We start from the raw sequence: 14,790 nt of genomic DNA, 5'->3' as shown, positions 1-14,790 counted from the left end.
TGTAGGGGCGCCTGGGTGGCTCAGTGGGTTAAGCCGCTGCCTTCGGCTCAGGTCATGATCTCAGGGTCCTGGGATCGAGCCCCGCGTCGGGCTCTCTGCTCGGCGGGGAGCCTGCTTCCCTCTCTCTCTCTCTCCCTCTGCCTGCCTCTCTGCCTGCTTGTGATCTCTCTCTGTCAAATAAATAAATAAAGTCTTTAAAAAAAAAAAAAAAGAGACAAGTGTAGATCACAGATAAAGCACTACATGAACCTGAGTGTTGGGGAACTTTCCTGGTACTGCAAGACATGTGGGCTCTTCCAGTGGCTTGCCTATAGTAGTGGAAATAAATTGCGAAATCCCTAGTTTGCTGACATTAGTCCTTGGAAGGAATCCCCTAATAGGAGAGGGTAGATAAGACGATACACTGGAAAGCAAAAGAACCCTGAAGTCGGCATAAGAGAAAGACGCACAGTAGGATAAGAGAATACACTTTTCAAAATAAAAGTCATTTCTTCGGTAGTCCCAAATTAAAGGGAACAAAAGCAGTTGTTTCACAGTGGGCGGAATGTGTGGTCAAGAGTCGGTATGGTACATTTTACATTTTTATATATATTTCATATATTTATAGTATTTAAAGTTGTGCTTAGTTCCAACATTTCAAAACTTACCTCTGAAAGCACTAATATCCCCATAGTGTACTTGCAGTACAAAGTATTTACTTCCAGTCTCTCCTCCAACTCTGAATCCAACACCTAAAGGTTTATAAAGAAGATGAATTAATATTTTAGAAATCAAAGTCTAAAATGGAGCTAATCTCAGGTTGCTGATCTATGAAATCCAAAGGGAAATAAAATAGCATATAACATAAGAAATTATGTTATATGAAAAAATGAACTAGGTATTCACTGAACATTTCTAATATAATCTATCATTCCTTCTCAAAGCTCTGATAGAATTCTATTCATACTTCCCGTTTCAGAACCGAAGTAATCATATATACTTTAAGAAGAGAATTCACTCATTCTGAAAAAAAATAGAACAAAACAAAATGCTACTCTAGGTGATTATATAACAGATATACATAAATCCATTCTTTTATTTTGTTTTGAAGATAGTCACATTCATTTTTATTTTCTGATTGAATATAGAAAACAGACTTCTTAAGAGCACCTCAGGGAAAATGCTTTCATTCGCATATGAAAACTGGTATCTGCAAAAATGTTATTGAGGAAATCAGTTATCAGTGAGATTGCAAAGTCCAGTGTGTCAATAGGTTCTTGGAATCGGAAGGGTTCCTAAGAGTTGTACTACTAATAGAGTTTGCTAGGAAGCTTAAAAAAAAAAAAAAATTAACAGAGAAAATATTTATAGGCGAGGAAAATTTTTTTCTATCTGCTCAACTAATGGGTCTTAAAAATGTCAGCAAATCTATAACAGCCTTCCCCCACCCCCCCATTAGTTTCCAAACTTGTTTGGTAGCAGCTGCCTGGTAAACGATTGAGAGGATCCAGAAACTCATTTGAAGCAAAGCAAAACAGATATCAATTAGAGCTGCCAAAGCTGGGGAGGAAAGAGAGGGACACGTGTATCACAAGACACCATTCCTGAACCATGGCAGACCTATTCTGTTACAGAACTGCACATTCCCTGGATATTAAGAAACATCACAGTAATAAACGAGAGCCTGGTAATTCATTCACACACCGAAAGTTGTGAACAGTTCAGAGTGAAGTCAGAAAGCCAGCTGAGGTTTGGCATTACATTAAATATCCAGGTTCCAAGACTATTTAAAAAAAAATCTATTTGCTGAAAGAGCAATTTATTTAATTCTTAGCTCTCTTGGCTCATGAAATGCTCCTGCCGTCAAGAATCAATGTGCTAGGGATGCCTGGGTGGCTCAGTTGGTTAAGCCGCTGCCTTCGGCTCAGGTCATGATCCCAGCGTCCTGGGATCGAGTCCCACATCAGGCTCCTTGTTCTGTGGGGAGCCTGCTTCTCCCTCTGCCTCTGCCTGCCACTCTGTCTGCCTGTGCTTGCTCTCTCTCTGACAAATAAATAAATAAAATCTTTAAAAAAAAAAAAAAAAAAAAAAAAAAAAAAAGAATCAATGTGCTATAGGCTGAAGGTAGCGTGAGGTATACTTCTTGGGTACGTCTCTGCTTCTATCTGAACTATTGTATGGTCAGGTTACTTACCAAAGAGAGGCAGAAAAAGAGGAACTACCTAAATGAAACCTTTTCAGTATCATGCAGGTAATACTGGCAATTTTTCAGTGTGGAATTGCAAAATGGAACACTGTTGACAACTGTGGAAAGGACATGATAAAAAGTACTCTAGAGTCAGAAATTAAACAGCTTTAGGGAAGGTGATACAAGAGGCCTCAGATATACCTTTGGGGAGTCTGGTAGGGGGAGCATTTCTCGCCCAGGCATATAGAATATTGGCCTTATCTGTACAGGTTCCTTCATCACAAAACCTGAAGAAAAAAAAAAAAGCAGCCATAAACAAAGATCCAAATAGCAAAACACATAAATCATTCACCATAGGGAGGAGAGGCTAAGGGAAGAGATTTGAAAACAAAGTAAAATACATAAAATATCATGATTGCCGTCATACCAGCTTTAAGATCCTGACAAAGACTAGAGCCAAGAATAATTTAATATATGAAAAAAGTAAATAAAGAGGGAGGTGTGTCTGTGCTTTGCCTGATGTGAAACAATCCTGTGAGGCAGATATACAATTTGCAATTTGGTATGTTCCTATGTGGAATGTACTCTGTAAAATCAGGGAGGAAGGTAAGCATTACGCAGACAGTGCATAGAAACCAGTGTTCACACACTGTTAATTTGGAGGTGGACTGAAAGACATGCCGTTCACATTTCCCCTTTGGGGATCAGCATCATCACTAAATCTTTGGCCACATCCACACATGGTAGAGCACAATACCTACCATCAGCCCGGGGAGCCACACAAGTGTATCCCACGTAGGGGTTCTTGGTGTTAAATCTATGACTTCAAGCGTATGAATACCTGGCTGTGCCGTTTAGAGGTTGTTTCATGCTGGGCAAGTCACTCAGTCTACCGAGCCTCAGTTTTCTCTTTTATAAAACAGGGTTAGTTATACTTACCTCACGGTCATTCTGTAAATCAAATTAGATATAAGTGAAAACACTTTACAAACCTCAAAGCACTCTACCAGGGTAATGCATTCTTTAACAAGGCATTCACTTCATCTAGAGATTCATTATTGAGGAGCAGGGCTGTGCGGCGAAAGGAGCCCAGGCAGAAAGATCCATGTGGAGTTGAATCCCTGCACCTCCAGTCAGCCGCTGTGGGTCGTGGGCATGTCTGCAAACCCTCACAGGCCTGTGTGCAAAGCTTTCCACTCGGGCTGTCGTGGCCATGTGCTCGTGGCTCCCCCTACGCTGACTGACACGCTAGCGTTCACGTTGGTCCATCCAACTTCATGAATGGTAGGCTTCCTGAGTCCAAGGCACACATGTCCACACTTTTTTTTTTCCCCATGACACTGTATCTCTTAGTTTTTTCTCTTCTAGAATTGATTTGTTCAAAACACCATTCGGTGATGTTTTTTAAGATTTTATTTATTTATTTGACAGACAGCACAAGTAGGCAGAGAGGCAGGCAGAGAGAGGAGGAAGCAGGCTCTCTGCTGAGCAGAGAGCCTGATGTGGGGCTCTATCCCAGGACCCTGGGATCATGACCTGAGCCGAAGGCAGAGGCTCTAACCCACTGAGCCAGGCGCCCCTTGGTGATGATTTTATGTTGCCTTTCTAGCTCTGTGTTTTGTGAAATTGGCACCAAGCAATGTCCAAGTCAGGGGTTTAGAAAGACTTGAGAGGTTCAAGGGCTATCAAAGACAAGGACAAATACAGCTTCTTGGGCAGAAGGCTGGCTCACACAGGAGAAAGTGGGCAATGCCCATGGCCTGGAAGAAAAACGAAGGCAGGCTGTGGTAGTTTTCTTAACAGGGTAGGAACTGAGGCTAGAACCTGGCCGACATCCAGGTCACAGACAATAAAATCACTGGTAAAACGTACCTTCAAACTCAGAGGCAGGAACTCCTAACATGTTTCCTGCTCAAGGCCAGAAATGGGTGGGAGACTAGGCAGTTAGGACAGACACCTGTTACCCATCTGAATGAAGGGGTGAGGGACTGGGAACCAGGAGGTTCCCATAAGGTTCTGTTTAGCAAATGCTTTTGCTTCTATCAATCAGGATGTAGAAAGAAGTTGGGTAATGTGCAATGTAAAATACATCAGCCAGTGGTTTCTTAGTGTTGACTGTCAAGAGCAATATACTTAATGACGAAGGACCATTATCACGTGAGATGGGTGCGTTGGAACAAATGTCTGACACCCTTGTGCCCACTGTGCCACAAGTCTTAGGATATTGGACAGTGCCCAAAACAGTTTCCCTCCTTGGCCTCATAACTCTTCGAGTTTAAGAAATGAGATTGTCAGATGTGATGAACTTTGTATCTCACTACTGTGAGCTACTAAAATTTAAAGATCTGGGTGGCAATTTTCATAGCTTTCAACAAAGATCATAAATATACAAAAGTGCCTCCCATCAATGTGATGACAGTCTTAGGTTAAACAAGATAATTGTTTCCTCTGATATGGAAGTCAATTCAGTGTATGACTAGAAAGAACCAGAATGAAATATAACAGAGAAAACTGCTTTAGTAAGTTTTTCTAAGCTACATACTTGATTAGGTCATTTGCTGGCACAAAACCTTTGCAACGCTTCCCAAAAATAACAAGAAAATAAAACCCAAACATTATAGCATAACACATGAGGCTTTTCATTATCTGGGAACTTTTATATCTCAGAAAAAAAAAAAGTTTCCATTTTAGTCATGCCAAATTTCTGCCAGTTTTCAAAGTCTCTCTTCCATACTATTCCCTTTGCCTGGAAAACCCCTTCCCAAAATCTCTGCCTGATACACCTGTAACTTATTTTCTCCTTCAAGATTCCCTTCTGGGGGCGCCTGGGTGGCTCAGTGGGTTAAAGCCTCTGCCTTCAGCTCAGGTCATGATCCCGGGGTCCTGGGATCGAGCCCCACATGGGGCTCTCTGCTCCGCAGGGAGCCTGCTTCCCCCTCTCTCTCTCTGCCTGCCTCTCTGCCTACTTGTGATCTGTCTGTCAAATAAATAAATAAAATCTTAAAAAAAAAAAAAAGATTCCCTTCAGACTTCCTCCTGAGGGAAGCTTTCTCTGATCCTTATCTAGGCCAACTTCCACTCGTTAACTATACTACCCATCTTAAGTATCAGCTTACTGATCTCCTTTCCAACCAGACTGTGCATACTTTGTGGCCAATAAACTCCCAGCACCTGCAACCCTGCCTGGCATTTAGTAAATATTCCAGAAATGTTTGGCGGCGTTAACTTCCAAGTAAGTTTTTAACTTTTCATATACAAGGATTTAGATTGGCCCGAAATGTTATTGTTCTGTCAAGTATAATAAATTTTTTTGAAAATTTCCTCAAGAAGTTTTAACTAAAATATTTAAATAACAATAACTCTGAATTATGACTTGCTGCTAGTTTGTAGAAATCAGCTTTCACAAGAACATTGCAAATAGGTTATGCTTTACAGTTGAATAAGCACAGAGAGTTTAACTTCCAAAGGTCACATAGTCAAGCCATGATTCAAAGCTCTGCCTGTCACACTTGCTTCTATCTCAATATATGAGATTGATTTATGGGCAGAAAATGATATTCTGTGAAGATAAGCTTCGATGACCACATGACTATAATATCTGAACTAAGTTGCAATGTGCGTATACAATTCTAAAATCAAATTCTAGGTAATTCTCACTTATTCGCAAAGAGACAATAATCTTACATTTTATTTTCTCATCAGCTCTGGTAAAAGAAGAGCTCCAAAAGCAAACCTTGATTTTTCAAATCCTGTTTTATAATTTTTAATAAATTTATTAAACTCAGGGCTCCTCAGTGGCTCAGTGGGTTAAGCCTCTGCCTTTGGCTCAGGTCATGATCTCAGGGTCCTGGGATTGAGCCCCGCATCAGGCTCTCTGCTCAGCAGGGAGTCTGCTTCCCCTTCTCTCTCTGCCTGCCTCTGCCTACCTGTGATCTCTGTCTCTTAAATAAATAAAATATTTAAGAAAAAAAAAGAAATTTATTAAACTCAAGACTGAGTAAAGATGGACTCGCTAGAAAGCACTAGGATATTGAAACTAATCCTAAAACTTAGTATATGAGACGACGAGAAGACAAAAAATAAGAGACTAAGAGAAATGGCTTCTGGAATGGATAATACAATGGGAAAATACAACAGAGTGGCAAAGAGCATTTGAATAAAGTCCCTGCACCTTTTCATTGTCAGATTTCTATCTTCCCTTTTAGATGAAAAAAAAAAAAAAAAATCGTATTTTCTCCACATAAAGTGTCCACAGGAAGGGCACCTGGCTGGCTCTGTCGATCAAGTATGCAACTCTTGATCTTGGGGCTGTAGGCTGAAGCCCACATTGGATATAGACATTGCTTAAAAACAAACAAACAGGGGCGCCTGGGTGGCTCAGTGGGTTAAGCCGCTGCCTTCGGCTCAGGTCATGATCTCAGGGTCCTGGGATCGAGCCCCGCATCGGGCTCTCTGCTCAGCAAGAAGCCTGCTTCCCTCTCTCTCTCTGCCTGCCTCTCTGTCTACTTGTGATCTCTCTCTGTCAAATAAATAAATAAAATCTTTAAAAAAACAAAGAAAAGACTAAAGGCATAAGGATGGTATTTTGGTTTTCTAAAGAGTCCTATAAAAATAAGGAAGATCTTTACTATTCTTTTTTTTTTAAAGATTTTATTTATTTATTTGAGATAGTGAGAGAGAGCATGAGAGGGAAGAAGGAAGGTCAGAGGGAGAAGCGGATTCCCCACAGAGCTGGAACCCCGATGTGGGACTCAATCCCGAGACTCCAGGAATCATGACCGGAGCCGAAGGCAGTCTCTCAACCAACTGAGCCACCCAGGTGCCCTTTACTATTCTTATTAATAAGAAAAGTCTTCAGGCTAGGAAGCAATGTAACCCTTGATCAACGGCTGTTGTAACTTCAGGCCTCATCAACTGGGTATCTTAGCACAATTCTAGCAGCTTCTCCTTAAGGCTCCTCCAGATTAAGCTAATTAATCGTGAAAAGATTCACATAGCTCCCTTGTGGTTTCTTAGTATTTGTAGTAAAAATGAGGAGAATTAACTTTTCAGAAGAAAACTATTCTGGATTCTTGGACCTCTGCTTTAGAGCCTTTTCATCTCTGATCCATGGGGAAACAATTCAGATGGCATGAATATTTTCAGACTCTGCCAAGCACTGAAAAATGCCAACCTGTCATTTTGCATTATCCAAATAAAGCATGATTGACTGTTCAAGTACCCTCTAGTTGTATCCGTTAAAGGCTATTTAAAATCCAAGGCTACTCAGGGATGATCAGAACTGACCACTCATTTCTTTTTTTGTGTAAAAAAATTTTCTAGAAGATTTTATTTATTCATTTGTCAGAGACAGAGAGAGAGTGACTGAGCACAAGGAGGTGGAGTGGTAGGCAGAGGAAGAAGCAGGCTCCCCTCTGAGCAGGGAGCCCCATGCTGCACTCGACTCCAGGACTCTGGGATCATGTCCTGAGCCGAAGGCAGGCATTTAACCGACTGAGCCACCCAGGTGCCGCTAAAAAAAATTTTTTTTTTTTTAAATAAAATTGTCACACCCTCAAGTTAAGTCTATATAGACTTAAATTCCAGTTTTACTCAATTAAATATCAGGGCCACAGGAAAATTAATCCAAAATGAGAACGTTTCTTTAAGAAACACAATATATAATCAATGGCATATGTGGGATATCTTGATCATTCCAAACTGCATCTGGAATGGATAAGGTATTCAAATTTCATTAACTGCTCTCTATAAACCCACAGAACGTACTTCCCAATTCAGACAAATCTGATGTGAATATCGATGCAGTGGGTATATAATAAGTATTACTATTAGCACAGCAATAAGTAGGAAACTTACTGGGAAAGCTAAATAAGAGTGGTGATTAAAAGGCACCAGCCTGATAAACGGCCCCAAAATATACACACCCCACCTTCCTAGTGAGATAAAAGCCATAAAGTCTATAAAAAAAGAGGGTGAGTCTGTTTTGTTCACACCAAATTTTCAGTGCCTAACAAAGAGCTTGGCACATGATAGCTGGTTAAGAAATATTTTATTAATTAAACAAATAAGGATAACAACTACCATTTATTAAGTACATCTACGTGCCCGGCACTGCACCATTATTTACATCCCTTTACTTAGTCTTCATTATGGCCCTATTAGGTGGGATTACTAGTTCCACTTTACAGACGAGGAAACAAACCAACACAGGTTAAATAATTTGATTAATGTTTATTACAATTGGCTCTAGGCTGAATGTTATAGCACTGTGCTATAATATTGCTATTCTGTTTAACATTAATGCTAGTCTATCAGGAAAGAACAACTGTTCAAAGTTATGTAATGTTTGTTTCTGTTGAAACTGTCAAATTGTTACAATCATGCCGTTGTACATTATCATGCCGTTGTACATTATTAAAGTTGACACTGGTCTACTAAGAAGTGGTCAGTTGCTAAGGAACTCCTATCAACATCTCTAATCCAGGTTTCTATAAAGTAGCTAAGGAAGGCACCTGGGTGGCTCCATCAGTTAAGCGTCTGCCTTCGGTTGGCTCAGGTTGTGATCCTGGGGACCTGGGAGCGAGCCCCGAGGCCTGTGTGGGGCACCCAGCTCAGAGGGGAATCTGCTTCTCCTCTCCTTCTGCCCCCCCAACTCATTCTCTCTCTCTCAAATAAATAAATAGTCTTTAAAAAAATTAGCCAAGGGTTATGATCACTGGTAAATACAATAAGTACTTAAATAAACAAAGATCCCTCCTACTACCCTGATATGCACTATCATATGAATCTATTATAATATTTAAAAAAATGGATACAATCAGTTTTAGCCTATTAGAGATTTGTATCTAAAATTTGCTACTACAATCAAAGGCACATTTTATAATGCTTTAGAACAAGGCTTGGCACAGGTTTTGTAGACCCTGTTATTTTTATTGATACTGACAAGGATGTTATGTATGTTTAACTTTAGAAATTTCATTGTGGAAGAAGAAACAAAGAGGGGGCTGCAGAAGATACACTGCGTACAGATGACAGGTAGCTAGGATATGGAGAGGGTGCGTAAAGGCGGCATATGCAAACACCATTCTTAACCAGAGAATCATTATTATCATGAGGGAGGCAACTAAGCTGTAGACGTAATATCACCCAAAAAAACAGTCACTTAAATGAATAACCAAGGAGGGTGTCTCACATACTGGCTGCTATATATATATATATTTATATGTTTTAGCTACTCTTCTCTTTCCTCTCACCAGCATCTGTAACCCTGCGGAGACAGCGGCATTTAAAAAGACACAGCAGGTGGTTAATAAATAGAAGCAGTTGAAAGGGATTGAAGCTAAAGCTTCTAGGATGGGAAAGCTCTACTGCTTTAGCTGGAGATGATTCCAAGTTAGAACAGCTGGAAATAGTCTCACTTAACCAGCTGGGAAGCTTCTTTTCAGAGAATATCAAACAACCTGTAGAAGGCATCTTTGATTTGTAAAAAGTAGTAGGTTGCAAGTATCATTAGAAACAGTTTTCAATCAAATATTAATTGCTAAGACTAAACATAATAATTTCGGTTATGCATAGAAGATCATGCCTAAGTACAAGGCAGGTAGGTACGTAAGAAGCCCATTCACTTTAATCTTCCAGTATTGTGAACACACAAGCTTGAAATTGGCAGTCATAAACTCTTTAAACCCTGGTCCTGTGTCCAGCAGATGAAAGTACATGGGCCTGTACAAACTCATATTACAAAAAGCAGTGCTCCTGAATTACCCCAAATGTTAAACAGCTTGTATGAACAAAACATAGAGATTTTCAAAGACTGAAATACTATCCATAGCCAACCATACATTATTAAAACAAAACAATAACCTGATTGTTAGAATAAAAATAAAATAAAGGTGTTTACAGAACAAACAAATGCAATATGTCCATTTCTAAGATCTCCTAAAATTTACCCTTTTTTCGTGAGGAGCTGTAATAGGTACCTTATGTCTAAATTACCTAGGTTTCAGCACCTCATTTCCTTACTGACTGTAAAAAAAAGCCCCCCAAGTCATCTACTCACTTATGGCTCAAATTCAGCCAAGAAATCTGGGGAACTTAGAACAGCTATGCTTTGAATTAAGTCTGCAAGTACCAATGGAATCCAACAAGTCACTATGCTTGCTCCATTCTTGGTGCTATTACGTTCTGCGGGTCCCCAGATACAGTTAATTGTCTTCTCCTTTAAAGACCTGGGAAAGAAGGTTTGAGGGTTACATCTGACAGGTACTGCTGCCTTTCCACCAGCTGGTCCTTATTTGCATCCTCGAGAGGTATGTTAATTTGGAATTGAGCACCAGGCCCACTCTAACTATAAAGGGACCACCCCACGGTATATTAAAAGGTTCACATCAATGTATGCAATTTAAATGCACATGCATACAATTAACTAGACACATTACCAGTGTGAGCTGCTAATCTGGAATGAGACACAAAAGACTGGAATATGTGTAGGGGAAAAAAAAAACCTTTAAAATTAAAATGACTACATAATGAAAACTGCTTCGTGCTGTGTCTACTATTTTCATGTAAACGTAATATAACTGTAAATATATTTTAATGAACAGTAGAAAGAGGCAATTACAAAGAGCAAAGGAGGACAGCACAACAGAGAAACATCATCAGAAGAGCTCTTTGTTTTCATATTAAAAGTGCTGCTGGAAGACAGAGGATGAATGATAACTTCATAATTTCCGGGGGAAAATGTTTACTTTCTTAGAGACACATACCTATTTGCCAACCTGCCAGCAATGAAACTAGAACACTCAAGTGAAGACAGAGGGGTAATCCTAGCTAACAGAAGAAAAAAGAAAAGGAAAGCTAAGCTGGACGTTTGTGTGTTAAAATATCCTGTTAGCTTTTTGTTCTTTCACTAAAACAATTTTGTAGTCTCATAAAGATTTCCCCAGGGTGTGAACAAGTTCTTGATATTCTTAAGCATCAAAAAACATTATAGGTATCATATCCAAAAATGTGAAAGTATGGGAATTCTTAATTTACTGTCTAGATCTTGGAGCAGCTGAGGAATAGATTTGCAACTGTAAAATGAGTGTGATAAATTTCATGACTCAACCATTTTAGAAAAATAATGCAAGGCTTTGACACTGATAGATTTTTGTTATTAGTATTGTAATTCAGGTGGGAGGTAAGAGGCCAAGCAGTTGGAAAACATCCACTGACTGTTTCCGTGGCTGAGGCTATGTGGCTTCAGGGGGAGAGAGCAGAAGATGTTTTTGTGAAGCAACCACGAAGTTTAGTCCATGAAATATCCCACGAGCTCCAGTGCTTTAAAGAAGCGAGGGTCTTGCCAATTATTGGGAGATTAAAAAAATCTGTACCATTTTTAAATGGAGAATAAGACTGGATTGTGGAAGTCGGAGTCACTAGAACAGTTTCTTTTTATTTTATTTTTTTAAATTTTTTATTTTTTAAAGATTTTATTTATTGGGGCGCCTGGGTGGCTCAGTGGGTTAAAGCCTCTGCCTTCGGCTCAGGTCATGATCCCAGGGTCCTGGTATCGAGCCCCCACATCGAGTTCTCTGCTCAGCAAGGAGCCTGCTTCCCCCTCTCTCTCTGCCTGCCTCTCTGCCTACTTATGATCTCCGTCTGTCAAATAAATAAATAAAATCTTTAAAAAAATTTATTTATTTATTTGACAGACGGAGATCATAAGTAGGCAGAGAGGCAAGCAGAGAGAGAGAGAAGGGGAAGCAGGCTCCCTGCGGAGCGGACAGCTCAATGTGGGGCTCGATCCCAGGGCCCTGGGATCATGACCTGGGCTGAAGGCAGAGGCTTTAACCCACTGAGCCACCCAGGCGCCCCTCACTAGAACAGTTTCAATCAATGCATACCTCTTAGTTTACATACTGAACAGGTACTAGGTACATATATTGAAATAAATTTAAATGTTACGTGAACACTTTGGGCTTGGCTGAAAGAAGGTAAGTACCACCACCAATTACTGTCCTTGAGGGTGATAAAGTCAACCCTAACAAACCTATAGATTAATTGGGACTATGTGCTGCAAGGCTGATTCTAAAAATCCATTTAAAATGACATACGTATAATGCCATTCAGAGCTCAGATTACCCAGGGATGCAAATGAATGGCAAAATGCAGCGGGCTGCGTGTTTGAGATGACTCGACCAGTTGCACGTATCTTATAATGATGGCTTTCTAATCTGACTCAGCATCTGCGTGCAATTTATATTCATAGAATTACGGGATTTGAGAGCATAGAGGAGTTCTATAAATGATCTAGTGGTAGTCCCTTGCTAAAATGAAGACATCAAGGCTAGTTCACACGTAAGTGATTTACCCAGGGACTTCAGCTAGTTAGTTCACTACTCCTTCATTCTACTATGTTGCCTTTCAAGTCATCATGTTAGTAATAATACACGTAGCAATTCCTTTATTCAAAATTGCTACTTTCGCTTTCATTTACATTTTCTTTGAATTCTCTCTTTCCCCCATTTGGCAGTCTTTTGGAAAATATATTTTACTAGACTTAATTTCAGAACTGTATATTTAAGAATATTAATTATTTTTACAGGACCAAAATAATGTTTGCTCTGATGTTCCCTTGATATGAGAACAATGAACTAGGCTTAGTTCATTTTATAATGAGATTTTTCTTAATTAAAACCATAATAACATTTAGTGACCTTTTATTTTTTTCACTCGTTCTCTTTAACCAAGGTAAATGTAAAGTAGGTTTTAAAAGCTGACATCCCTTCTAGCTGTTTTCACGAATTCTAATCCGAAGATAAATATTGCCAGTTTCAGAAGAAATATTTTTAAAACATAAAGCCAAAGGACGTGATTCGGTGAATACGATTCAGAAGAAGCTGTCACAGAAAAATCTTTTAATATCAGAATCTTATTTACAAAAATGTACTGAAGAGCAAAAAACTGGAATGTTGATAGCAAAGGGTACTGTGATTCGCTGGTCCCGTTTTTACATAAACCCAGTCATGTGAGCTGGATTCCTATGTGATACAACCCTTTGATCAAATAACTTAAGCCTATTAACAAATGCTTTGATGATACTTGGTCCCTGGAGATTTCCACTAATTGCCCTGTGCTTTTAACAGTTCCAAATATATATTACAATCGTTTGTTATAACAACAACCAGAATGCAATTGCTGTGTGCCTTGCATCAGCCTGACAAATATGAGGATGTACAGAGAAAGGTCTATCAGTGTACGTGATTATGTAGGGACAGGGGCACAAAAGAGACCCTTCTTCCATGCAAAGCAAGGCACACTAGTCATTCTGGACTGTTCAATACCGGACAGTGATTCTGGCTTTTGTCGTAAAATAGAGGAGACTTAAAACGCATGGCTATTTTCAAAGCTCACCAATCTTCATGAACACCAAAGAACAAAATGAAAGGGCAGATCTCAAGCCATAATTATGCTGTAAGCTCCTAGGGATAAAAAACATATCTATTCTAGAACCTTCCATAGCATCTGTTACCATTCTGGCATATAACAGGCATTTAATAGATGTTTACTGACCATATATAGCAAGATATAAAGATTCACTGCAGTGATTAAAATAAATTCTAAAACTGCAATAGTTGTTTGAATCAATGGGAGGTGGTGTGGTGAAATGGAAATAACTTTGGATTTGGGACCGGACAACTCAGTGTTCTACCCTCATCTGACACCAGCTAGCTGAGTAACCGTAAACATGATACTGAAGCTCTGGGGCTCAGGCTCCTTGTTTGTTAAGCGGGGACAATATTAACTGCTCTGCAAACACTTTAGGAAAAAATGAAATGGTGTATACAGATCATCTAGCACGGCGTTGGGGATAAAAGAGTGCTCAATGAACAGAGCCTTGGTGTTCCTTGGGTTGAAGCATGAGCTTAAAAAAGTAAACGTCAGAGCATCCATTATCTAAATTGACAGCCTTTTTTTATAAGCTGTCTGTACCTTGATATGCTATCTACGACAACAGACATAAATTTATTAAGTCAGTGTCAAAGACTGATGGATGTGCTCCATAGCAGACTCAATAACGGTGATAATCAGACCATGATAACCACGTGACGCGAAAGAACCGTGTTCTTTCCTGGAAAGTAAATATTCTACCTGTTTATTAATCAGCTGCAAAATACTTGCACAGATGCGATTTGTACTTATAAAATACATACATTTTCTACACCCCTTTTGACGGTGGGACCATTATCCCTTACCAGTAACTTCCAGTGGAGGAAGGCATATTGCATCCAAAAAGCAACATATGATGGACAGTATCCATGCTGGCACGAGGTTTGAAGTCAACTGTTAAGAGAGAAGGACACGTGATTGTGAATGCAAGTTACACTTCTGTGCACGAACTGTCCCAAGAGACCGCATCATTCAACAGTCCCGATAGCTGTATAACAGAGATGTTTTGTTGCTTTTAGGATAGATGGCCCTGGTGGTATAAATTATCTTTCTCCTTCTGTAAGAGGAGTGTGATTTGACAATTTAATTTAGTAGGAGAGTGAACTATCATAGAACAAAAAGAGAAAGTCATCAATAGGCTGAAACTACACATCTACCCACACATACTTTTTTCATGGAAGTCCCCTTAT

The 14,790-nt window shown here is 39.6% G+C and overlaps 1 protein-coding gene across 19 annotated transcripts in view; it reads right to left on the bottom strand.

The window, feature by feature from the left end:
• PAM (peptidylglycine alpha-amidating monooxygenase) overlaps positions 1-14,790 on the bottom strand; it is a 158,380-nt gene that overhangs the window by 93,669 nt on the left and 49,921 nt on the right. For all 19 annotated transcript variants that reach the window (XM_047731699.1, XM_047731700.1, XM_047731701.1 and 16 more), the window contains exons 4-6: positions 14,407-14,494; positions 2,369-2,454; positions 648-731 (exon numbers count right to left, since the gene is read on the bottom strand). In XM_047731699.1, coding sequence (XP_047587655.1) covers positions 648-731; positions 2,369-2,454; positions 14,407-14,494 — 258 coding nt within the window. The remainder of the gene's footprint in view (positions 1-647; positions 732-2,368; positions 2,455-14,406; positions 14,495-14,790) is intronic.

This window comes from Lutra lutra, chromosome 5, assembly GCF_902655055.1.
Source record: "Lutra lutra chromosome 5, mLutLut1.2, whole genome shotgun sequence".
Taxonomy (NCBI): domain Eukaryota; kingdom Metazoa; phylum Chordata; class Mammalia; order Carnivora; family Mustelidae; genus Lutra; species Lutra lutra.
The sequence above is the reverse complement of the archived record's forward strand: the minus strand, read 5'-3'. Positions and strand labels throughout refer to the sequence as shown.